The sequence below is a fragment of the Pelobates fuscus genome, chromosome 12 (genome assembly GCF_036172605.1).
Source record: "Pelobates fuscus isolate aPelFus1 chromosome 12, aPelFus1.pri, whole genome shotgun sequence".
NCBI lineage: Eukaryota > Metazoa > Chordata > Amphibia > Anura > Pelobatidae > Pelobates > Pelobates fuscus.
This window is the reverse complement of record NC_086328.1, coordinates 85,655,777-85,683,345: the sequence shown is the minus strand read 5'-3', so window position 1 is coordinate 85,683,345 and position 27,569 is coordinate 85,655,777. Positions and strand designations below refer to the sequence as shown.

The following is a 27,569-nucleotide window of genomic DNA, read 5'->3' as shown; positions in this document are numbered from 1 at the left end:
GCACCAGGTTTTGCTTAGAGAGGTGGTAAGTTGGATTTGTTTCCATCTTGTGTTACGGATCACTATGCCAGTTCTTTATGTTGCTCTCCTGGGAGCAGTCACTAGGTAGCAACTGGTAAATGTGACAAAGCCATCCGCAGGGAATAGAAAAGCCTTGTTGGAAATTATTATGAGACACTGCTCTGGAAAGGCTTGAGGCAGACACCTAAATGGATTGAATTTAGACAAAGTAACAAAGACTGAATATATTAGGTTGGAGATTTAGTAGGAAGAAATCAGCATGGGACTTCACCTTTAATTTGCTGGGTACAAAAACACTACAAACATGTTCATTTTTGTTTTCTTCATTTAATTAAAAAAAGACCATTTAAAAAAAAAAAAAAAAAAAAAAAAAGCCAGACACAAAAACTTCATAGAAAAAACAAAAACTAAATGGAGGATCGCCTGTGCTGCAACTCCACACCAACCTTCGGCAGCCACCCATCCATAGTGGGATCCTATGACCCTGACAGCCTCTGAAATGGCACTTCTGCCAGAAGGGTTAGGGGGTGCTGCTCCCTCCCCTTTATTTTTTCTGAGGGGTGCTCAGTTTTTGCATTCCCTGAATCTTCTCCAGCAATCCAGAAACAAAGGCCTGTGGATAAAGGATGGAAAGACACAGTTCAGAGTTTTTCATAATAAAATAAATAAATGAAATTTTAAAAAAGTGCGTTCATAAATACAAAGTAACAAGCTTGGATGTTGTTACTCTCACCGGTTATTTAGTTATTTACGTTCAGATACAGTCCAATGTTTTAAGAGCCTATTTCCACCCCCATCAGATATGCATCACTTTCCTTACATCGGTGTTCTCGCTCTCTAGAAGTACACCAAAAAGCTTAAAATGGCACTCTATGCCCCACAAACACCGCAGATCTCTGTAATGATTATTATGCTAGTCTGTACCAAACACTGTTCCTCTTTTCAAATCTTTTCAAGCTTTAAGGCACAAAAAGGAGGGTCCCCCAGGCGCCAGTGTCCCAGTCTCTAGCTAGGTATACGGTTATTGCCGAACTTACACATTAGCAATGGTGATTTGATTCTAATTAGGACTGCAGTGGTTATGGTGCCCCTCTCACGTTTTGTCCCTTTGACATATTTTACACGGAGTTACAAACACATTTTAGCTCATTTGTGTCATTACAGAGGAGTCCTTTCCATTGGCACAGACAGTTTACAATCATAGGGGTGGCCAGGAACCATTCCTCATCGAGGGATATCAAGTATATATATTACCCCATACTCCATAGATAGAGATCCTCTAACAATTCACATAAGAAAAAAAAAAAAAAAAAGAATAATATCCATGCCAAAAAAAATGCTTTCAGATTTTGTATTCATTTCTATAAACAAAGGATCAGTCAAGCCTATAATATAATAGCATTGAGGTGCAAATTTTCTTTTAAGCATGAAACACGAGAACTGCAGACGTGTACATTTCAATATACTTGTAATAATGTGCAGACATGCAATGCGGAATGAGATATTGCTATAGAATAGATCATCATGGTTTAATGGAGGAATGACAGTTATTTCTCGGTCTAGCTAACCTGCTGGGCTTTAAGTAGATATTAATAGGAATTCAGATCCAGGCAGGAGATTCAGTCTATGCAGATCTTGCTAAATTTTTTGATACTGTGCCACGCAGAAGGATGGCTTAGCCATTAAGAGAAATATGTCATGGGGTTGTAATTGGTACTCCAATACGGCACAGAGATGGGTTACAAATGAAACATTTCCAGGCAATATTAAAGTTTAAAATAGAAAATGCAATTCTTCATTCTGGGTATTGCATGGGAAGCTCTGAAGCAAACAAGTCAGATAACCATATTATAGTTTAATATTTACTTTTCCCATCTTATGAACAACACTAACAAAGTAATGGTAGGTAGGTCTGTGTAAAAAGTGTTGTATTCCTTTTTTATACAATAAAAGGTTTATTGAAATTCATATAGAATAGACAATTAGACAAAACAAATCACAGAGAATGTAAGTAAATAGGTAGCATATGCCTATGTTTAAAGGTATGAGCATGAGGACATCCAGCATCAGTTAGGCAACCATAAGTTGGTTAGCCACCAGGAAGCCTCTACTGGCTGTCTGACAGCAATGTAGTTATTGAAGTTATTCAAAAACTGCAATGATTTACATTGCAGGACTAAGGGGACAGGGGCACTGCAACCAGACCACTTCAATGAGCTAAAGTGGCCTGGGTGCCTATAGTGTACCTTTAAATATCAGCAACACACATGTATATTTTTCTTATTCAACTCACATGTAGCAGAGCCTATTTTAACATGCTCATACTTATGTCTTCAATAGATAAAGTGTTCTTGGATTCAATCTTTAAATTTGAGCAAAGTGTGTAAAAAGACCCTTTTAATTTTTGCTTTGGTGAGGGGGATATTGAGTAGCTCTAATTTTGCGTAATATATAGCAAATTGGAGAGTTGTTCATATGCTCTGAATTTGGATAAAATAGCTGGGAGTCTATTCTCAATTTTGGAGACCACAAGGAGGAGGTCATGACCTTGTGGTGTTCTGTTTCAGACCTAAACCCCTGGATGTCAATGTTAGCCCTTATGTTGTTCAGCAAGGGTTTCAGAGTGAGTGCAAGCAACATGGGGCACAGTGGGCACCACTGCCAAAGACAAATTCTAAACTGATCTGGGTGCACTATTTACACACACACACACACACACACGTCCCATAATAGACGTGCAACCATCCTTCCACACTGGTTACCCCTGCTAGTAGAATAGGTGGCAGTAATGGAGAAATTATGTTAAGGCATCCTCTAATTTAAGAGCCTTAATCGATTAAAACCATACAAGGTAGATTGCAAGGTAAGTCTCCCCACTCCGCACCACCAACAAAACAACTCCCTCCAATAAGGTTAATACTTTGTCTGGGGTCTTAACTGATCAGGGCAGGCAAACTCTCATTCTTAAAAAAATAAATTTAAAAAAAAAGGCATTTCAATACTGTACCAAGCACCCCATCCCAACCCTCAGGAGTGGGAGTCCACACATGACACTTCCATTAATCTAGAAGTGATATGAATAAGGTGTTGATTGCTTCTCCACTGAAGCTTGGCTGTGGGGTGGCCAAGCCACTTTGCATGTCTATGCAATGCTTCCCTAGGTCTCATGGACCCAACATATAAAGGTGCTGGAGTAAGTCGGAATTCACCCATACCTATTCCTCTCAGAGGAAGCACAGAGGAAATGGTGTAAAATTATGAACAAGGTAGTGATGTATGTATTTGTACAGACCCTGCTGATACAAGCATATTTTATGAGTGCATCAGAAGGTTAGCAAACCGGAATAATGACTATAATATATAGTGGTATGAGAAGAAACATTGTCCCAGATTTTTGGTTCGAGATGAGATGGTTCTTACCAGATACATGCCAATCTCGCAAGAAAAAAATAAAGTGATTCTCCTCCCCCCTTTTTTTATCCTTATATGCCACGTCTCCCCCCCCCAATAAGTCAATATTAATTTAAATATAAGTTGGGTAATTCTGTGTTTGCAAAGCAGATGTTTTCTCCCTACTACAACATTTTTTTATCTTGAAATCTGATAGCGTTGGGTGCCAATGACCCGATGTCAAAGTGGTCAGCATATTGGCACAGATAGAGAAACTTCAGATATGCCACAAGCTAGTCATGTCAAACATAGGGAAAAATAGGAAATCAAATAAGGACACATTTTTGCATATGGGAACGTTTCACTCAGAGGTTTACCCTGTGAATTAATTAATAGGACTATGGACATAATATTATAGTCACCAAAACAACTTTAGCTTAATGAAGCAGTTTTGGTGTTCAGATCATGCTCCTGCAGCCTCACTGTTCAATTCTCTGCCATTTAGGAGTTAAATCATTTTGGTTTCTGTTTATGCAGCCCTAGCCACACCTCCTCTGGCTGTGACAAACCGCTTTGCATGAAAATACATTATTTCACTTTTAATCAGATGTAACTTACTTCAAAAGTTGTTTTTGTTTGTTTTGTTGTTTTTCCTTATCTCCTGCTCTGTAAATTGAACTTTAACCCCTTCAGGACCGCTGACGGTTCAGGACCGTCAGCGGTAAAACGTGCGTTTGGACCGCTGACGGTCCTGAACCGTCATAACGGTCTGGGGCTACTTACCTGATCGCCGTCGGTCCCACGGCGGCGATCAGTGCTCCACCCGGTCCAGGGGGACTGCCTGTCTGCCCGGGCAGTCCCCCCTCGACAGATCAGGACCCCACGGCCATGTGATCACTCGATCACATGACCGCAATAGGGGTCTTTGTATCTGCCTGCAGGGGGACTGTCTGTGCTGACAGGCAGTCTCCCTGCAAGTAAAAAATCCAAAAAATAAAGTTAAAAAAAAACCAGTGTAAAATCAGTGTAAAAATAAATAAATAATATGTGTATATATATATGATATATATACATGTATTATATCTATATATAATATATGTATATGTATCATATATATATATAATGTCATATTAAGTGTATTTTTATATTTATATATACGTATATTAATATAAAAATACACTTATATTTAAATTACACACGAATATATACAATATATATAATTGCTATATATATGGTATATATATATTATTATAAAATACAAATAATATGTTAATAAAAATAAATAACAAAAAATAAAAATAATTTTTAATAATTATAAAAAAATATTTATATATGCAATTTTATTCTAACAGTATTTTGATATATATATATATATATATATTTATATCAAAATATACTTAGAATGTAATGATATATATATCTATGTATAAATAAATAAATAAAAACAATACGAAATATACATATGTCCATATACATAATTACATAAATAATTTCATAAATATACACGTAGACGTCAAATATATAAATATGTATATATATTAAAATTCTACATGTGTATTTATGTAATATTTTTACCTAATTAAGTAATTTTAATGATTGCAATTTGAGGGACCTGCCTGCCAACCCAGGCCGAAAGTCCAGATAATTTAATTTGCTAGCACTGTGTTTAACCCTGTAACTTTCTATGACACCCTAAAACCTGTACATGGGGGTACTGTTTTACTCGGGAGACTTCGCTGAACACAAATATTAGTGTTTCAAAACAGTAAAACATATCACAGCGATGATATTGTCAGTGAAAGTGAATTTTTTTGCATTTTTCACACACAAACAGCACTTTCACTGAGGATATTATTGCTGTGATACATTTTACTGTTCTGATACACTAATATTTGTGTTCAGCGAAGTCTCCTGAGTATAACAGTACCCCACATGTAGAGGTTTTATAGTGTTTGTGAAAGTTACAGGGTCAAATATAAGGCTTGATTTTACTTTTTTTTTTTATTGAAATTTGTCGGATTGGTTAGGTTGCCTTTGAGAGCGTATGGTAGCCAAGGAATGAGAATTAGCCCCATGATGGCATACCATTTGCAAAAGAAGACAACCCAAGGTATTGCAAATGGGGTATGTTCAACCTTTTTTAGTAGCCACTTAGTCACAAACACCGGCCAAAGTTAGCGTTTCTTGCATTTTTAACACACAAACAAATATAAATGCTAACTTTGGCCAGTGTTTGTGACTAAGTGGCTACTAAAAAAAACTGGACATACCCAATTTTGAATACCCTGGGTTGTCTACTTTAAAAAAAATATGTACATGTTAGGTGTGTTTCGGGGATTTATGACAGATAACGGTGTTACAAGGTCACTATTGATACATTTAAAATATATATATATTGAAACAGCAATTTCCTACTTGTATTTATAGGCCTATAACTTGCAAAAAAAAAGCAATAAAGCATGTAAACACTGGGTGTTTTTAAACTCGGGACAAAATTTTGAATCTATTTAGCTGTTTTTTTCATTAGCTTTTGTAGATAAGTAAAAGATTTTTCAAGTAAAAGTCCAAAAACATGTTTTTTTTTTAAATTTTTCACCATATTTTATTATTTTTTTTAAATACAATATTGGACATAATACAAATAATGGTATGTAAAGAAAGCCCCTTTTGTCCTGAAAAAAACAATATATAACTTGTATGGGTACCGTAAATGAGAGAGAGGAAAATTACAGCTAAACACAAACACCACAAAAGTGTTAAAACTGCTCTGGTCCTTAACGTACAAACATCGCAAAAACAGGCCGGTCCTGAAGGGGTTAAAGGGACTCTCCAGGCAGAGTATTTTACTCACCAGGTTCCAGCGCCGGGAGCCTTGTGAAGCCGCACCCCCTATTTCGTCAAAATGACGAAATAGGCGGGTGCGAGCAGGGAGCAATCAGACGCTTCCATTTGGCCGCCCTCTGAAGTCCTGAGCGCACTACCTCGCATGTGCGTGGCCGTGTGCTGAGCTGAATGACAGCTCATCTCGTGGTCTTTGCTTGCCCCCTCTCCTCTGCTGAAAGGCTGGAGAGAGAAGGCACGCACACAATGCCTTCTCTCTCTATTTTAATACGTCTGACGTGTACAAGGCCTTTTTAGGGCCCTACATGATAGGAAGTCCCTCTGGTGGCAGTCTGAGTGACGGCCACTGGAGGTATTCCTATCAATGTAAACACTGTATTTTCTTTGAAATTACAGTGTTTACATTAGATTGCCTGCAGGGAGCTATAGATCTCACCTGAACAAATACAGTAAGCTGTAGTTGTTCAGGTGACTATAGTGTCCCTTTAACTACATACAGGGGGCTCTTGCAAGGTCTAGAAGGCAATTAACAGGAAGTGTAAACATTAGATGACTCTTTACAGGAAGTATTTAGGAAGTCACATGCAGGGAGTGTGATTAGGGCTGTATAAACAAAGTGATTAACTCCTAAATGGCAGAGAACTGAGCATTGAGACCGCAGGGGCATGATCTATATTCCAAAACTGCTTCATTAAGCTAAAGTTGTTTTGTTGACTATAGTGTCCTTTTAAGAGAAAATAGACTGTGCGGTTCCTCATTAGTCCATACAGCTTCTAATATGGAAAATGCACAGAAGCATTTCAGCAAAGGTGGCTAATGAACGTTAAACGTAGCAGTACATTACTATTTAAAATACTTAAGGAGTTCAGACTTTAGAATAGTGTTCAATATCAAGTAGAAATTGAAAGGCCTACAATTTAGCATCAAGTCAAATGCTAGCTTTGCTTCACCTACAAGAGTAAGTCCCTAAACCAATAATTATGGACAACTGATTAAAGCAGGTTGCCCAAAAGGAAGATCCCCAGATGTTTTAAAACTACGGCCTTGCTAAAGGCATGCACAGCACCATTGGAGTTGGAAGTGCTACAACATCTTGGGATCTACTTTTTGGGCATCCCTGGATTACAGTATTTAGGCCAAAGCAGCAAAAAAAATAAAAATAAAATGCAATTTACTTGTCAATTCTCAATAGCGATCAGTGCAGTGAATGGCCAATAAGAGTTTGCAGCAAAATAAATTATGGAATTGTAAAATATATAGACATAAAATATCTATATTGGGGAGGGGGGGGAGCCTGACCAGCAAAAGAAACAAGACGCGTCTCGCATGATTTTCTGCTGTACAGGCTCTATCCGCAACGATATCGCAGGCTGCAGACCTCTCCACACAAAGCTGTACGGATAGGGGAAGCCCGCAAGAACCTAAAGATACCACACTTGACACCCGGATCGACCGGGAACCGCAGCAGCAGGTTGAGGCCTACCGGGGGATGGTGAAGGGGAAAGGCGGACACATTCCTACCGCCGCTCCAAGCCACACGCGAGCACAAGAACCCCCCCTCCCCATGGACGATATCCCGGTCCCCACCATACAGAGCAGCCAAAATGGCGGACACATCAGACCCAGACACATGTGGCACGCAGATGCAACAGTTTTACCCGTCAAGCCCCAGCAACAAAGTAAGAGACACTCTTGACGATATTTTTGAACCCTTCTTGGCTAAGCTGGGCAGGCTCTGACTACTCCTGAACCGACTAAAAGAACCAAGTCCACAGAGGGCGGAGGCCTGGGAAACCTCTCAAGGGTGCAACGCTGTCCCACACCTCAGACATCCACATAAGATGCCCACCTGGGCTGAGAGCAAACAGGGTCATGACTTGCAGGTACCGGCCACATACGCGGAGGGCCACAAGCGACAACACACCATGAACGACCGCAGAACCCACAGCACCATCCCAACAGGGAAGACCCTGGACCACAACGGATCCCAGGTTCGTTGCCAGAGGGTACCGGCTCTCCATAGGCACCAGGGCAGGAGGGGTGTCCCACCTCTGCGAGGCTATACTAACCGGACTGAGTCCAAGTGTGAGAAGCAACCCCCGTAGCGGTGTCAGATGACTGCTTAACCCACCAACCCAAGGGGCCTACATGGTAGCCAGCAACCTGAGTCTACAAAGCAACAACAAGAACTCACTTACCTAATCGTAAAGACACACACTTAAGCCGATGTTACTTTCCTGCCTATAGTATAGCTCCTAATCACTTCGCCTGATACCTTCACGTTTAGATTTCCTGCCTAGATCATAAAATCGTGCATGTTTTCTCATATGCCCCACAAGCATCGCGTGAGAGAATGACAGAGGATTGCCATTGGAGTAACTCAGGCCTGTCTGTAACTTTACTATGCACTGCAAAAATACAAAATAAAAACAAATAAAATAAAATATCTATATTAGGATGTAAAGAAAAAAAAATAAAGAGGTCGTTTTAATCTCATTAAGACATACAGAAATATCAAAGGTCAAAATAGAGACGTCTTGTTGGCAAAATTACTAATTTCATAGAGGAAGCAAACAGGAAACAGTGTAAAATTAGAGGAAAGGAGTATTCTTTGTCATGAGACGATGGTTTGTTTACATAGAAACAAATGCTGTGACAGTAATAAAAAAAAAATAAATAAATAAAAAAAAAACCATAGTTCTGCACATTCTAGCTAATGCTCACAACTGCTAAATAATCAAAATGTATATTAAATTATTTTTTAGCTGTGTTTTCCCTTAGCATTTCCACCCTCTCCCATGGGGATGTTGCTCAAATCTACCAATGTTTCCTTAAAGTGTTTCTCCAAGCACCATGACCACTTCAGTGATTTGAACTGGTCATGGCGCCTGTAGCCAGGGCCGGCGCTTCCTAAAGGCGACCTCAGGCGGGTGCAGCACTGCCTGGGTCAGCACGTCCATTAGGGCGCAAGATATGAGGGATCGGCAGGAGGGAAGCCCACAGCGCTCCCTCCTGTAAGTCCATCAGTGTAGCTAGGCCGGACTGACAGGAAGTGCTCACTCGGCTCGGCCGGCCACGCTACACTAGCGGTAGGAGGACACATGGGAAGAAGGAGAGACCACCTGGGGGGGGGGGGGGGGGGAGTAGGGGAGGAGAGAGACCACTGGGGTGAGGGAGGAGAGACCACTGGGAGTGGGGGGGAGGAGGAGAAGAGACCACTAGGTGAGAGGGGGGAGAGACCCCTAGGGGAAGAGGAGAGTCCCCTAGGGGAAGGGGGGAGAGGAAGACCATGAGGGGAGGAGGGGGAGAGGAGAGAGCACGAGGGAAAGTCGGGGGGAGTTGGGGGGGGGAGGGAGAGGAGAGAGCACGAGGGAAAGGGGCCACTAAGGGAGTGGGGAAGGAGGGTGGAGACCACCTGGGGGGGGGGGGGAATAGAGGAGAGACCACAAGGGGAGGTGGGGGGGGAGGGGGAAGAGGAGAGACCACTAATGGGGTGGGGGACCACTAGGGGAAGGGAGGAGACACCATTAGGCGAGCGGGACGACAGGAGAGACCACCAAGGGGGTCAGAGGAGAGACTACTAAGGGGCAGGGGGTAGGAGAGTGCACTAAGGGACAGGAGGGGAGAGCTCCAAGGGACAGGACAGGAGAGCAGTAAGGAGTAAGGGACAGGGGGAGGAGAGGAGACCACCAAGGGACAGGGGGGGTGGGGGGGGGAATGTAAGATGCAAAACATAAAAATAAAATTATATTAACAAAATAAATATAATAAAAATAAAAAGCTGCTCTCCTCTCAGCCCCTATCCTACCCCACAAACTCTCTCTTTCACAATACACACACAAACAATGCATCCCTACACACACACACACACACACCCCGAAACACACCACGCTTCCCTTATACACAGAGAAACACACAATGCATCCATTACAAACAAAGACAATGAAAACACCACACATACTGAGTGCCACCCCATTTTCTGCTAGAGGTGCGACTCCACCAACAGCCCGTCAGCCATTACAGTAGTGGTTTATGTTAATTCTGTGCCCATTCCTATGCACAGAATTTAATTATTTTGCTGAGAGCTGTCAAGATCTACTTCAGTCTTAGTCATTTTAGCTTCCTGTGCGAAAATTCTGTACAGCTCCCCTCATGGGCCACACTCCTTCATTCAAAAGCACCCACTATTTAAAACCTTCCAATCTCACCTAACCAACAAAGAGATTAGATAGCTTGATAAAAATACAATTGTATTAAACAAGTTAAAGCAGTAAAAAAATTTTTTAAAAAAATAAACCACACAGTAATTTGTGGGGTGTATGAGTGTATTACAGAGCTCCACAGCAAAAAACAAAAACTCACAGTAATGTGCATAGCAGTGTAACACAGAGCTCCACAGCTATAAAACAAGCATGTTGTATGTCACGATCATAGCATTCCCCTGTAATTAACCTGATGATTGTTGGTGACTTCTCTTGTGACTCCATAAGTGGGATACCACATGACAAAGCAGGGACAGGGCATGTAAGGGTATTGTGAATGCGTTTGGAAGAGACTTGTGGGATTGTGGGGAGCTGTTTATGGTGTAGTGTGGATTTACAAGTAAGTCTGTGTTGTGTTTGTGGTGCAATCTGTGTGTCTAGGGCTGTAGAGTGTGTGTCTAGGTAATATTGTATCATCGATTATTAATATTATTATAATTGGAGAGTGGATGCCTTGTGTGTGCGCAAGGATACGCTGTGTGTAAAAGGGTGAGGCAGGGCGTAAATTTGTAGGAGCATTTTTACTTTTTATTATAAAAGTTATAATAATCTATACATTTATATAAAGAATATATTTTTATTACTTTGTCCCGAGTTACCTTCAGGCAGAATTTAAAAATGCGGAATTTAAAAAAAAAAAAATTATGTTCTATTATTAAATGTTGTTCTTGTATCAAGCACTATGTGTCGTCTAGTGTTTGGGGAGGGTTATAAATCACTGAAGAGCAACTTTCTCCTGCATGAATACTGGGCTCTGTCACAGTACCAATTAAATTTGCGATGTTAACTGGACCAAAAAATAAATAAAAGGAGTCCACCCTAAAACAACTAAATAAAAACACACACACACACACACACACACACACGCCATATTTAGATCAAAATTACAGATATAGAAGCATACAGACTCAAAATTACAGATACAGAGAGACACAGATCCAAATTTACAGATTCTGGTAAAATTGTGGCCTTGGTGGCCGCTATGGGATACTAAGGAGCCGGGTGCTTTGTACACCAGGAACCCAGATTAACCCCTTAAGGACCAAACTTCTGGAATAAAAGGGAATCATGACATGTCACACATGTCATGTGTCCTTAAGGGGTTAAGGCACCTCTGAGCAGAGCATACTACATCTATCCTATGTAATCTGCTGATGGAAGCGGAGACAGCTGCCTTGCAGAACCTAGATGTCAACCCTGGCAACAGGAGAACAGTGTGTGCACAGCACTGCAAAATTTTTGACCCATTACCGGGAAAAAAGGTTAAAGTACTCCTTGATTCAGAACCACTGTACTGATTATGATGCTTGGAGTAACCCTTTAAGGAACACATACATGTATTCCTGACCCTATAGTGTTAAGACCTCCCTAAATATAGCAACATCTTACTGTATTCAAGTCTGCAGCTGCTGGATCAGCCCCTGTCTGCCTCTGACATCATCAGAAGTGGTCGTCTGAGCCAATCACAATGCTTCCTCATAGAATTGGCTGAGACTGTCAAGGAGGCTGATCAGGGGCAGAGCCAGCACAAGTAAAACACAGCCCTGGCCAGTCAGCATCTCCTCAGAGATTAATTGAAGCAATGCATCTCTATGAGGAAAGTTCAATGTCTGCATGCAGACGGTGGAGACAGTGAATGTTGTGATGCACACTACTCAGGATTGCCCCAGGAAGCACCTCTAGTAGTCATCTGAGGAATGGCCAGTAAAGTTATCACTAGGTGGTAATGTAAACACTGCCTTTTCTCTAAAAAAAACAAAAACAAACAGTGTTTACTGCAAAAAGCCTGAAGGTAATGATTCTACTCACCAGAACAAAAGCAATAAGCTGTAGCTGTTCTGGTGACTATAGTGTCCATTTAATGTTTATGTATAACAAGTGAGCAGATATAGAATACAACATTCAATGACTGCTGGATCTATTTAAAAAAGCAGGAATATATATTTTTTCTTTAATTCTATATACAGCCAATATATTACATCCCATCCTGTCAGTGTGTCCTGTACCAATTATTTTTACTGTCCGGTCACTACACCCCATCCTACCACAGAGACCTTCATCACTTCTATATACTGCCCTGTCAAACCCCATCCTGCCAGTGTCCTGTACCAATTCTATATTTTGCTGTCATTATACCCCACCACATTACCTATGTACCAATTCTATATATAGTCCAGTCATTATACCCCATTATACCAGTGTCCTGTACAAAATCTATATATTGCCCAGTCATTATACCGCATCTTGCAAGTGTACTATACCAATTCTATATATATTGCCCAGTCATACCGCATCCTGCCAGTGTCCTGTACCAATTCTATACACAGCCATGTCATTATACGCCATTCTACCACAGTGCCCTGTACCAAATCTATATATTGCCCAGTCATTAATCTCCATCCTACTACACAAAAGGTATACAGCAGTGTTATATCACATGCTAGCCCTCCATAGTCACATATAAGGATCCAGTACATAGCTCCGTTATCCTAAATCATACCTAATCTACCCAAAGTACCCTGTGCAGATTCTATATAGTGCCTGGTTATTACACCGCATCCTACCACAGCCTCATGTACTACAGACAGTCTACATACTATTAGAACCATCCTAACAGACCTGCGTGCTGATCAGCACACCACAATCTATCATTGATACAACTGCAGCATTTCACCACATCCTACCACACAGTCCTCTGGCTCACTTGTCACAATGGTGCATTATTAATCATCCAACCATAAAGTATCTAAACTCTATATACAGAGTATAATATATATATTACACACATTCATATAGTAAATGTCTGTGCACTTGCTGTAGATTCCCCAGCTTTGCATCCTCTGCAATGAGCTCACCGGAAGTGATACAGACAGACAGACAGTCAGGATGCTCCAATACCTGCAAAGCTTACCACAAAGCCCCTGCATGGCAGTTTAGGTGTTTTGTCTGTTTCTATAGATAGCAGAAGCAACAGGAACCTTTAACTTGTTATCGATCACAAAATTTGCACATAAAAAAATTAAATTAGCTTTTTGGTCTGTATAAAGCATTATGGTAGGGCAATTCCAGCAAAGTATTTAAATACATGTTCTGCATATCCCCATTGACCATCTATAGTCAGACACCAGAGCCATCCCCAAATCCTGGAGGAACACAGCTTGTATAATCCGTGTATGTCTAGATTTGCCGAGCTTGGAGTAGCAATTATTTGGCCAAATCTATTGGTCCCGTTATAGACCATGTTCCTACTGTGAGCGCTCTGCAAAAAGTCAAGACAGACACTCACCTCTGTTGGTTTGTAACAGTCAGTCAGCAGTTCCTAGAAAAGAAAATTAAAATAAATAAGTCAACAACAAAGGTTTAGACTACACCCAACTTCTCCAAAACAATAGTCCATCACCCTCCTTCTCAGGATAGGTCCCGGACTTGTACTCACCTTAACCCGCTCTCCTCTCTCCTGATCAGTCTCCATGTCCAGTAATTCATCCACATCTATTTCCAGTTCAGGAATTTCCTCCTCCTGTACAAACAGATATACTTGTTACATACAGTGATCACATTTACCACCTTTACATGTATACATTAAAAAGTACACCTGAGGTCTATGTTTATAGAAGTGGCCTTTCCAAAAAACTAGATCCCGAGAGGTTTATGGCTACCAATGAACAATCACTGTTGAATTGCGAGATAATTAGTTACTTGATACTTAGTTCAAGTAACTAATTGATAATTAGTTACTTGAACAGGACTCAAAGTTTGAACTGAAAATTCTACCATAATTTTTATATATATATATATATATATATATATATATATATATATATATATATATATATATATATATATATATATATATATATATATATATATATATATATATATCAGCTGACAGGAAGTCATCAAGAAGGACCATGCTTAATTCAACGGACATGGATTTAAAAAAAAAAAAAGTTTTTGTTTGTTTTGAAAAAGTGCAATTTGTCATAATAAAAGTTAAAAAAACGAATGAGGCAATGAGGCGTGTATCCTGTGACATATTAGAACATATTTGCCTAGCTCTATTCTCCAGGCAGTATACGTATTTAACTGATCTTCAAGGCTATTAGCCAATTAACACTGGTGTATATACAACACTACCAAATGCCTTGGCTTGTCAAAGCAACCGCAAGGTCATAAGAGTGTCAAGCATTTTAGATGCACTTGTGTCATGTGACACATTAGTTCACATATTTTCCATAACATTATTAAGCTATCATACGGTCATACAAAAAGAAAAAACATATATAGATCTATACACATTCATACACACACTACCCAAGCCTGAATATACAAAACAAAATGCAAAGTGAAATATGAAGATGAGAAAAAAAAATAAATAAAATAAAATAGTAATATAGTGTAGACAAAAAAAATGTATAAAAAATATGTACAATAAGTATGCAGTGTCAGTATACAATGGCGTGTACGTACACTAATCAACGCAAAACAGACCCTGATACAAACTCACATAACGGTTCTGAAGGGAATTACGACTACACTAGAGATCACAAAACCCATCAGATTAAGCCACTATTTTGACATAACCAATTAAACAGAATAAGGATTACTGGTGGCTATATTCTAGACAAGTAATACATTGTAATGGAAACCAATGGCAGGTTTTAAAATTTTGCACATAATGTTTTTGATGGTTAAAACTCCTTCTATACGATCACAGATTCTTCGGGTGTATATTAGACGCCACTGTATTCCACATATCTATCAATACAGTGGGCATGGATACGTTTTTTCTAAATCTGGCCTTCAAGCTGACGATGATCTACTAAACTAGGAAATAATCATTCGAGAAGATACACAAAAGAGTTTTCACAAGTGGTGGTGGTGGTACATATGTATTATGAAACAGCTTTGCAACAGAGTTTAAAAAAAATAAAACAATTTTTATACAAGACTCTTGGCAGAGATGATGTGGAATTTGAGCCATAAAGGGTGTCATTTATTTTAGATGGAGCTGGTAAAGAACATGAGAGTTACATGGTTTGCAAATTATAACTTAAGGCCAACCACATAACTCTGACGTTGAGGTCACTTTCAAGGTTTGCCTGGGCGTGACTTGCCCTGACGCTAGGGGTAAAGAATCCACAAACGCAGCACGATAGTCCTGTGGCAGCCCTCTTCTCCATAATCTGATTGGTTGATAAGCGATCGTGCAGGCAGATAACCACTGTATTCCGGTAACTCCTTATAGCCGCTCTCCAATACACATGTTGCAGATTATGGCTCACTAGAACGATGTGGGAACCAATATCTGAAGCTTCCTGAGAGATACCGGATCTCTGACATGCAGCTGAGCAAACAACATTGTTTGAAGCGTTTACTGGAGTCATTAATGCAGTAGTTAAGGTGCCCAGAGTGTCTTGGAACCCACTTTAATATAAGTAGTCAAACCATTTAGGAATGGTTTGGCTTCTCACTTGGGGTCTCCCAGGGGCCTTTCCATACCTCCTGCCATGTGAAGCGCTCACTGGCTTAGAGACATCAGCTGATGCTCAAGTCAAGGTGCCAGCTCTGCGCGATCGGGTGTAGCTCAAAAGACTCAATGGAAATGACAGTTAGGCTTGTCTTGTAAAATTAAACAGAGCAATTTGAAATAAATAGCTCAACTCATACTTACATTTTTTAGTTGGCCAATAAATAAAGCTCATTAGTGACAGTTTAACGTAAAAAACAAACAAACAAACAAACAAACAAAAAAAAACGCAAAGAACTGGTCTGCCCTCCAATGAAGGAAAATTGCAAAACTTTTCCAGTATTTAAAGGGTTAAACAACAATTATCTGCCGTCCAGTAAAAGGCATTATCTGTGCTGTAAAAAATACCATTTATGCACATATTAACAAACACATGATTATATATACCACAAGTAAAAAAGAAACTAAACAAGGGAAGGTAAATTCGTAATACATAACCACAGTAGTCTCCAGGTTAAGGCCAAGTCTGAGGTTATCTGTGGGCTTTTTTTTTAAAACACCATGTTTTATTTATCAGCGAGAGAGAGGGCCAGTCTCACTTCCAAGGAGTCAAGTGTGAATTCTTGGTACCTTGAGCCACACTTCACACATTAACCAAATATGCCCAATGTGGAAACGCCGGATCAATGTGTTTTAAAGGAAGTTTGAGGGATGTCCTTCTCGAAAAGAGGATGTGAGAGAGGGATATTTGACCAACTACATGAGAAGACGGATGTGAAACAGAATAAGTGACCACAATCAATGCATGCGATGTATAAACACAAAGTGGTTTATTCACTAAACCAGAACCTGTAAAGAATTGACAAAGGATTGCAAATTTCAGACAGAAATAGCGGGGCTTGAAAACAAATACATTTGGAAAAAAATATGTTTCCAACTTTGACAATTCCGGCCTAAAATTAGCCATTTCCTTGTGAGATCTCCACAACTCCGTGACTAGGGAAAATACCCCACAGTTTAAACAAATTTAGTAGCAGAGGCATTCATAGTGATTTCAACAGATGTGTTTTTTATATATTGCAACACACTTTATTCTGTGCGGTCCATGGGATTGCATAAAATGTGTTGGATTGCTCTAACCAGTCACTGAATAAATGGCAAAAAACTATTTGTTATTTGACTGTAAACAGATTGCCTTCCATATTTATTTTCTGTCCTGGGGGGTCCGAAACTTTTGCCAATACATAAATACAAGGTTAAATTGAACTGAAATGAAAACACAAAAATCTCAAAACATTTAACATAATTTTGAAGGATTGTGTAATTTCCACTAAAACATTGCGCACACACACACGTTCTTTTTTGGAAAACACTTTCTGATATAAATCATTAGATCCGAAAGAAAATCTAAACCAGGGATGACAAAAACAAATTTTTCCTTTGATACGTCGATTATAAATTTGTACACATATAGTGTGTCTTAACCTAAATCTATTCCTTTTGTTTGTTATGTTATGACATACTAAAAATGAAATGCACAAACATATATCCAGATATGGGCACACAATCAAAACAACAAATGTATGAAAAGTATTAAAATAATTATATAGATCTGTCCCACCCATCCCCCCTGTGAAGTTGTTCTAACACATGGTGATGACAGGTGTCCTCAGCTGTTCCCGTGACTCAGGATGGCATCAGCACATTGTGACCCTGCCCATCCCTCCTGCCATCAGCCCAGCAGTGGAGGGTTGGGGGCAGGAAGGCAGCCTATCTGCCACATGGCAGTGCCCTGGCATGAAAAGTCGCTATCTAGTTGCCCCAAGCAGGGGTAGAACACAGCAGGAATGATCCCATGTGTGTATCTAACACAGCGTTCTGGCAGGGATCCTGCTAATTCCATCCATTGTTAAAAGGGATAATGTGGCATTGTTCATAATGCTATTAAATGGAAGCTACTAATTGCCTCTGGCTAATTTATTCTTTGTTCTGATCACAGAACTGGGAATGGAACACTGAAAAAAGGGATAGATTGCTAGTTAACCTTTAATACCCCCAGCTGTCTTGGATCATATTCCCATGAAACTGAGCCAGCCTAGTTAGCAATGGAATAGAAACTTGTCCTTGGACTACAACTCCCACTACTCTCAGGTCAGCCCAAGGACAGTCAGAGAGCAGCAAATTGCCCTAGCCAGGCAGACATGGTCAGTAATTGCTCTCACCTGGCAGTCATACAAGGCCACCAGCTGGTCCAGGATCCACTCCTCCAGGCGCAGTCTCTTCCTGAGCTCTTTGCGGTCATACTTGACAGTCACTTTGCCCTGATGCCGTCTCTCTGGCTGTTCAGCACTCTCGCTGGGAGACTGAAAGTACACCTTGGGGGAAGTGGTGTGGGGGCTGGAGCCTGGGCTACTGAGAGCTGCCATGAGGCAACAAGGGAAGTCTACAAAGAGACTGCTAATTTTCAAGCAAGAGACAGCCAGAGAGTGTCTCTTAAAAGGTCAAGAGACAGCCAGGGGCAGGGATGAAGTGAAAAGGGGGAGATGACCTGAATTGCCAAGAAACTGCCAGTCACAAACACTACAATGGGATGGAGACAGAGACAGAAAAGAAGTAAAAAAAAAAAAACCAAAAAAAAAAAAACAGCCACGTGGGGCTGGAAAAAGAGACAGTTCTCTATTTAGTGTGACTCCCTGACCAGTCCATAACGCGGAGAGGGGCGACTGTCTCTTCTTCTACACGACTGTCTAATTATTAGTAGTAATTAGGCTGTGTAAGCAGTCCCTTTCTTGCTGTCTCTTCAGTTGTCCTTTTGTCATGGAGCACTCTTGTTCAGACCAATGTCTCTTTCATAACTTGACTTGTCGTGCTGACTCTCTTCCCACGTGGAAAACTCTCTCCAACAAGGTACTGTCTCTTTCCCTTCCTGCCCGTCTCTCTCTCCTTTGTCTCTGTCCGTCTCTCCCAGATCCTCCCTCTCTCCGCCTCTTAAAAAGACAGCTCCCCCTCCTGGGCTGTCTCTGCCCCTCTCTTCCTGGCACAGATATTGTTTCTTGCAGCTGTCTCTTCTAACTCACACTCCCATTACCATGTTACAGCTGTCTTTTTATAGGAGTATCCTTCTACCATTGCATTTTGTATCCCTCTAAGCCAGAGATGGATAACCTTTGGCTATATCTGATATGGACTGCACTTCCTATTATGCTTATCCATCTGTTCTAGTGGCTGAGCCTCATTGAGAAAGTATTTCAAAACAGCTGGACTGTAAAACTTGCCTAACACATGGCTCACTCCTTTCCAAAGATGCATTTCTATTTTCAGTGGATCATCACCTCTCTCTATTGTTTAGTAGTAGTAGAATTTATTTATTTTACAGACAAAACTGCATTGTTGACGTTTAGACCTAAATTGCACCACTATAACTAATTTGCAGGGTTATTCAGTAAACTAGTAATTCTTGGAAAAATAGCTAGTGATTTGCCACTACTGAGGCCAAAAAGTAAAATTAGAAAAATAATTCAGATATTATATTACTTTTTATGAAATAAACCTGGTCTTTCTGACACTGTCTCATTTCTACTCATTTTATAACCCCTTCATGAAAGATGACGTGTAATAAAAAGGAGATATTGCCTCAAGGGGTTAATAACCTTTGTCGCTTCACCCTCCTCTTGTCTGCTGTCTCTTCCTATTAAATTGTACAAATTCTCTCCCGTTCATTCATTTTGTTTCTATAAGTGATGCCTGGCCCCGTCCTTCTCATGCTGTCAGCCTGCCTCTTTCATCATTTTGGGCTGCCTCCTTTTATGACTGAATATGCCTCCCTGTTCTGTCTCAATTTATTCAATTTCCTGCTCACAATGTCATAGGTTCTTCTGTCTCTAAACCCCTACATGTCTCATTTCCTCCCTCCTTCGCTCCCTCCCTTTTTTCATTCTCACTAATTTCGCTCATATTTAATTTTTTTTTTGCCTTGTACCAATTTCAAACGTTTTCTCTTTTCAACTCCCACAACCTCACAGCGTGAATCAGTTATTGTCCTATAATACTACCCTTTCTTTTCAATCCAATCTACTACACTTCCATCAATAACACTCTCCAGTGCCTTTTTTTTTTTTACCAAACTTCACGTGTAAAATTGACTGACTGTTTTGGCGAAGTTAACGACTAAAATAAATGGCACTTTTGTTGGCTTTTAAAAACACCAAAGATTGTACATTTTAAACTACCAAGTGCTTTGATGTTGTGTTGCAGTGTGTGTTTCTTTAAGATGTTCAAACAGTCTTTTCGTGTATTTTTAAACATGCATATCTACTATGCTATCGATTTTGCCATGTTATATTTTATTTGCAGTTCTTTAACCGGTGTAATAGATTAATGAGAAATTGTTAGTTAACGTTGCTTGTACATGTCAACACGTCAGGAGAGGTGTGCTGTTTGTTCTGCTTGTGCGGTAACACTTAGAAATATATTTAAGTATTGTTACTTGTTTGAAAAGTCTTTTCGAGTGCTTTGAGATGTTTTACTAATTTGCTACATTTTTGATGGTGCCGTTAAAGTGTCAATAACACCTTCTCAGTAGGACTGCGAGTGTCGAAACTCGAGTGTTAAACACAAGGTACAGGGCCCTTTTTAATCCTTCCAGTTATGGTAAAATGCTTTAACATTGTTAAAGGCTCATTGGCTGCCGTTATCGTGACGATAAATAAAATATATGAGATGTTAACTTTCCTAAAAGCTGTGGTTGATCTTTTTTTTTTGCATTAGATTTCTAAGCAGTTTTTCTGATAACAGTTTCACCCAGTACTCTATAATCTACGATAGTGTTTTTTCCGAAAAAAAAACAAAATATTTTTTTCAACAGTTTTCATCTAGTTGCAAGACCCATTAACGGTTATTCACTGAAGTAAATTCAAAGTGAATTTCAAATTTAAGCCGAATTGGAAAAAAATCTCTAAATCAGTTATCCTGTCGCTTCAGCCAATTTTGCCTTAAATTTTAAATTCACGTTGAATTCACTTTGAATTCTCGTTTTAGTGAATAACCCTGTAAGTGTTCCTAGACACATTTTACTTATTCATACCAATTTACAGTATACAGAATTCATATGCTGCAGGATTCCTCTGATTAATCAACGGATTTACTGCACCCTTTTTGCTTGGTGCTCATCAATATATGCACTATTTCTGTCCTAGAAAACATAATGGTGCTTATTACATAATTTTCATTTGTTTCATCAGAGGTTTTTTTTTTTTTTTTTACAGTTAAAATGCTTGTGTAGGGCCATTCAGGCTTTGACCTGTGCCTAGGGGCTCCCTTTCCATTTGGAGCATTATGTCATGTCTATCCGTAAAATTCTTTAGAACTTTTAAAAGAATTTGAGTCCTTTCATCTCCCGTCACATGGTAATACAGACGGTCTCTTTAAGCAGTCTGGATGTTTCATAAAATAACGATGTAGCTCAATAAAACTTATGGGCTTTTCAGACAGGATGTTGGCTAAACAATCTCTTTTAGGGGTGGCACATCTGATTGGATATGTCCAATACTGAGCAGGTTTTTATGACAGCAAATCGTCAGACTACAAGACTAAAAGGCGCTAAATGTTTTACAAATAAATAAATGGGAAAAAAAAATCAGCAGTCAATGCAGTTCTGCCTGCCCTCCAAAGTACCACCGGCTTCAAGGAGTTTATTTGGCTGTATGTCTGTCCGTCTTGCTGTCTGTGCATAATATAGTGCGTAAAACACGCTTTTAAGTCGCCTAACAGCCCAGAAGTCCCTTTAGTTGCTGTCTGATAGACAGCCACTAGAGGTGGAGTTAACCCTGAAAGGCAATTATTGCAGTTTATTAAAAACTGCAATAATTACCTCTGCAGGATTAAGGGACCTGGCACACTGCACTCACACCACTTCAATGAGCTGAAGTTGTCTGGGTGCCTATAGTGTCCCTTTAATAGAGCTATAGACCAGCTCTTGGTAAACAGCATACAGCGGTACAATCCCCACTGATGGATATGTAGCTCTATGGGTCAGTCTCACAACATACAGATGAATATATAAAATAAGAAAGCAGGGGGGCGGGGCCTGACAGCCAAGATGGCCGGAGGCACATTTTGAGAGCTCCTGCTACGAGGGGCAAAAGTGTGAAACTATCGAGGAAACTAACGATGCAAGCGGCAAGCGGTACCAGGGAACGGAGGCAGAACATCACTGTGAACACAACGGTACCAGTCCGGCACCGGAGCGCCGCAGACACACCCAAACTGAACTCGCGGCCTACTCCCGAGCGGGACTTGAGGCCAGAGAGAAAAGGCCAACACACTCACAGGCATAAGCAGAAGCCCACTTCAGCCCTGCTGCCCCCCCCCCCCCGGACCGGCGGGGGTCATCCCGGTCCTCGCTGGGGACGATTACCCCCACCTACTTTCCTGACCAAGCGGCAAAACCCCCAAGCACACAGGACCTACAAGGCCCAACTAAAATGGCGGCACGGACAAAGCCGATGACCAAGCATACATTTATTAAACCGCCCAAGCTTACGCTGGACTTTATCAACAGGATGCGTATGTACCTATGGGTGAAGCTCAAACGACGGAAACAACCCTACAAGCAGGCAATGAGGGAGGTGGTGGCGTGGATCCGCCTGACTATCCGGCGCGGAACGCACTGGAATCCCCCTAGCACCTTCAGAGCACCCTCCAGATCAAAACGGAGTCGCGGCTCACAAAGGCGGGAAACAGCGCCGGGGTCCCCACACGACGACACTCACGACTTCAAACCGCTAAGCGGGACCCGACCCACCTCACACTCACCGGTCCCAGAGACCATCAACCAGCAAAGCAGTACCTGGCACGCATATAAGCACCAAGCTAGCTGGGAAGCGGATCGAGACACACAGAGGCTGAAAGCGGACAGAAGACACCAGCGAAGAGAGACCTCAAGGCCCACCAGGGAGAGATCCGGGATGGGACACCCACTCAACCGCAGGGACAGAACCACCAGAACGGGCATCGGGTGAAGCAACCCGGACACATACGCACTAAGGCCTGCGGCAAACTACCCTGTTTGGGCCGTAGAGACTGTCACGCCCCACAAGTCGGAGGCCCGAAGAATCACGGACTATAATGCAAGCCACACACCATGTTTTCCAGTACCAACCGTGAGCAATGTTTAGTTCATAGTCGACCCCTACTCGGGGAGCATACTCACCCTACATAGCTCGCTGCACACAGGCACCACACACATACTTTCCATACTAACCCTGCCAAACGTATAACGAATACAAACATACATCATTACATCCACACACTGACACACATACTTAGCCCGACAAACAACCACTACACCAAATATGGATGGTACAATGTTTTCCTCAAATACTATTATTGTGTCATAGCATGGTCCTGTGCCACACCATATATTTGGGATGCTTCCCTTTACCACGCATTGTTTTGCTTTGCTCTCGCCTGTAACTGTAACTGTAACTTTTGTTTTAAAAATGTTAACCTAGCCTATACCGCACATACATAACATACTTATTTATAACGACTAATCTCAGCCTACACCACACAGATTGATTATTTTCGGACGCCAAAAGTGGGCTAAATAGATAGAACAGCGATGTTGTCTTTAGACACAAGCTTCACCTATACCTCTTAACCGACTAGTCTCAAATCTGGGTAGCTTAAAAAACAAAACATGATACAACATGCGCGCATAGTGCAGCTCCAATAGCCTCCAAATAACTTACTGAGCATCATAGCACTCTGTGAACCTAACCTGCTTAACTATACGCCTGTTTGAATTGTTATTATTCTATTACTCTACTAACCTTTTAATTCAGTAATTTTCAAGCCTTTTTGGTAAAATTCCTGCCTACAAACATGTTATACATAGATCGCTTAGACAGGACCGCTAAATCTGTTCATGTTCCAAAAAAAAATTTTGTGCTGATCTTTTCTCATGCTGACCAACTGTTAACGAATGTCTGATTATATACTTGTCACTGCTGTTGGGGCGTGACGAGCCCTCTTGTTATACCTTCATGCACTTCAAAAATAAAGAATTTAAAAATAAAAATAAAAATAAGAAAGCAAACAATAGTGCTTTCGGGCGGTGACTGTGCCACTTTAATGTTAAATGTTGTAGGTAGGTCAGTAGGGCCAGATTTGTAAATAGGCAAAGTAGGCATGTTTGCATCACATCACTCATGCTATCATCAAATGATTTAACAGTGAATTATCGCAGGTTTTTTTTTTTGTTTTTTTTAACAGTGGATGCATTCACTAAATATGGAATTGTAGTGAATTGTAAACGGAACTGCAAAAAGTGTTGATCTGCAGAAAATACCCATTGTTACTATAGTAATAACTTGGCTGCTTTAGCTAAAATTTTGAAATTTGCTTATTAATTCACTACAACTTGGTGTTTGAATAAATTCCAGAGGGACATATTTCAGAATATTCATGAATGTGGAATATATGACTACACAACACTTTACCTAGAGGAGGTACCAAGTTATGCAATGATTGGGATGAAGTAAGGTTGGGTTTGGGAAAGATAAAGTTACTAGCATGAGAAGGAGGAAGAGATAATAGACTTGGACTGGCAGGTCACATCTGCAGTTTGGGAAAGAATATAAATGGAAAATGGAAATAAGGTTGACGTTTTGGAATGCAAATTAGGAATTAAGGGGGTATAATAATGATTCTACAAATCAAATAAGAAATGGGAAGTATAGATGGAAGGAAGAAAGGAGGGTTAAAAAATGAGGTTTATAAAGGATTAAGGAAGGAGTGGAAAAAGAACCGAAAAAAATGTAAAAGAACACTATAGCATTAGGAATAGAAACTTTTAGCAATGGTCCGATCCAATACTGTTCATAGAGGAGCATAGGGGACCTGCTACACATGCACAGCAAGAAAAGAAAAAAACGGCTTGTGAAGAAATGTTAGGAAAAAAATGCTGTGAAAATTCATGAGAATGGCGTGAGAATCATGCAGTGGAGTGCTGAATGTAAAGTATGCCCCTACCATAACAGCATTACTTGTCAGAACCAAGTCAACAATGAGACTCTGCCAATATTTTGGCTATGTAGCTAAGCTGGACACAAAAATGGAAGCAAGGATATGAGAGGTGACTAAACATATGGATCCAAAATCTGAACACCATAACCACTACATATCTCTGCAGTGGTTATGGTTCCCAATTGCCCTTTTTCAGCAACTTCTCTTAGCTCTCCTGTGCTAAGCCCTGCACGAGAGAGGCACTGTCCAATCATACCAACTGTAAAACTAAACTGTAAACTAACACTATTCTTCAATTGGTTACTGCTTGTGGGTCCATAAGGAAGGATATGAAGAAGAGTCGTAAGCACAGGATGATATCACACAAAAATACTACCGTCAGATTATTACTACCATCGGAGTCTTACGTTTTCCAAACTTCACAGAGATATTGCAGATGGCTATTGGAAATTTTTATTGCGTACAATTTAGTGGAATCATCATTTTCTATTTTTCCTATTTGTAAGTTAAATACACTATTTTGTTAGCTATTATTACATGCTTTCCAAAAATGTTATTCTGGAATGTTATAATACATTTAATTATGTGTTATTTGTATACACAGTTCTTCCTGCGGTCAGGTTACGATTTTATTAGTTAGAAGCACTTATGTAGGAGGAAGATATAGTCCCCGAGAGATTCAGTGCAGACAGTCTTTAAATTCTCATTGCTACTACTGAGATAAGGACTTACCTGCAGTGATGGTAAGTCCCGGTTCCCCTATTCCATCTTGGTTGGTTATTATTTCTCCATACAGTAGTTATTTTTCTTGTTTTTAAAATGCAAACATTAAAAAAGAAGCATATCAAATCTTTTGTACATGAGTGAATTAAGAAAACAAAAAATTGCAGTAAATGTTGTAGATAAATAACATTTTCAGCAAATTATATCACAAATAATAATCAACACAACAGCTCAAGAACTAGATTATAATTACCCCAGATCTATGCATATTATTTAATATTATGAACCTTGGTTAAAAACTTTGGGTATGGTGTTTTCCCACAGTGGTCAAGTAATCAGGGGAAACCCTGTTGATGGGGTCAATGGACATGTGGCACGAGCCCCTGCTAAGGCCTCGGGCCGAAGAAACATGGCGCCTGAGCGACGGACACCCAGGAAGCCCAGAGGGAACGCTGCAACCCGGGGAGCAGAGACACACATGCCGCAGAAACGCGCACGGAGTGAGCAGATGAGGGAAACCGAGACTGCTCTCAGGCGCCCTCACTATAATTGGACTCTAAGTGGCATAGGCTAAACACCACACACGAACTCTCTCCAGACCCAGTGTATCCAGGGTACCAACCAGTTATATGACCGTGATTTCATGCTGTCTACCTCCCATGTTAGTTTACTATTTGTTTCTTATCTTTACTTTAGTCTTCATTTCTATATTGCCCATGTTGGTCTAGCAACTCTACTATCTCACGCCCGTAACTATTTCTCATGAGTGTGTTTATAATAGTCTGAACTGGCCAACCCACACTACGGCACACGCAGCATAACATAACTCAACCTGTGGTTAGGATAGCATGTTAAACCATATTCAAGTTTTACTTTTCATAGGCTACTCACGCTAGCAAGTTATGATCTAACTATAATGTTTAACAGCCTGTTATTTTCATGATTATACAACCATAATATAAAATGAGGTTATGTGATACTCAGGGATGATGGGAATTGCACTGTATTATACCTGTGATGTACAACACTTTATCGTCTCCCTTTTTTCTATTCTGTACCCTATATAACTTTATGCCTCAATAAAAAAGAGATTGACAAAAAAAGTAATCAGGGGAAAAATAAGGGGAGGGGAGAAACCAGGGTTTAGACGGGGGGGAAGGGGGCTTGAGTCTTGAGGCACTACATTCAATAGACTAACAGGAATTGTCACGATGTCTCCCCTCCCTGCCACAAGGTAACCACAGTCAGGGGGCATTAAATGTAATTAGAAAAATTCAAATGATATAACCAGACAGTTTGCTGTCTCCTGGGTGCTCGGGTGAGGCATATTGCTGACTGAATGGATGGATTATTGGGAGGGGATGAGGATGACCCAGCTGTCCTGGCCCATATTGCTACCAATGATAAAGTTAGTGGAAGGTGAATTCAGGGCACTAAGAACAGGCTGGCAGGCAGTCTCCCTACCATGTGTAAATGAAAAAAAAAAATTGTTAATGAATAAAAATATAATTTATATCCATATAATATATGTCTATATATCTTATATATATATATATATATATATAATGTCATACTAAGCATATTTTTACACTCCAAATTAAATCACACACAAATATATATATAATACCTATATATATTATATATATAAATTATTATAAAATATGAATAATAAGTAAATAAAAATTAATTAAAAAACATAAAAATAATTAAAAATTGTAAAAAAAAGAAATATATATATGACATTTTATTCAAACTGTATTTTGATATTAATATATATATATATATATATTTATATTAAAATACACTTAGAATGAAATTATATATACATCTATGTA

The 27,569-nt window shown here is 40.1% G+C and overlaps 1 protein-coding gene across 1 annotated transcript; it reads right to left on the bottom strand.

Moving 5' to 3' along the window:
* Positions 1-352: 352 nt before the first annotated feature.
* Positions 353-18,965, bottom strand: PPP1R14B (protein phosphatase 1 regulatory inhibitor subunit 14B). Its single transcript, XM_063438575.1, has 4 exons — positions 18,207-18,965; positions 13,951-14,034; positions 13,801-13,833; positions 353-634 (listed from the first exon to the last, which is right to left on the bottom strand). The coding sequence occupies exons 1-4, from the start codon at positions 18,408-18,410 to the stop codon at positions 566-568; spliced, it is 390 nt and encodes a 129-aa protein (XP_063294645.1). The 5' UTR covers positions 18,411-18,965; the 3' UTR covers positions 353-565.
* Positions 18,966-27,569: the final 8,604 nt, after the last annotated feature.

Bases quoted from the DNA above. Each gene is read 5' to 3' on its own strand.
- PPP1R14B (XM_063438575.1), bottom strand. From the start codon at position 18,410: ATGGCAGCTCTCAGTAGCCCAGGCTCCAGCCCCCACACCACTTCCCCC. The intron at 14,035-18,206 runs GTGAGAGCAATT...CTGTTTGTACAG, and splicing joins TGGCCTTGTATGACTGCCAG to GAGGAGGAAATTCCTGAACT. The intron at 13,834-13,950 runs GTGAGTACAAGT...TTTCTTTTCTAG, and splicing joins AGAGAGGAGAGCGGGTTAAG to GAACTGCTGACTGACTGTTA.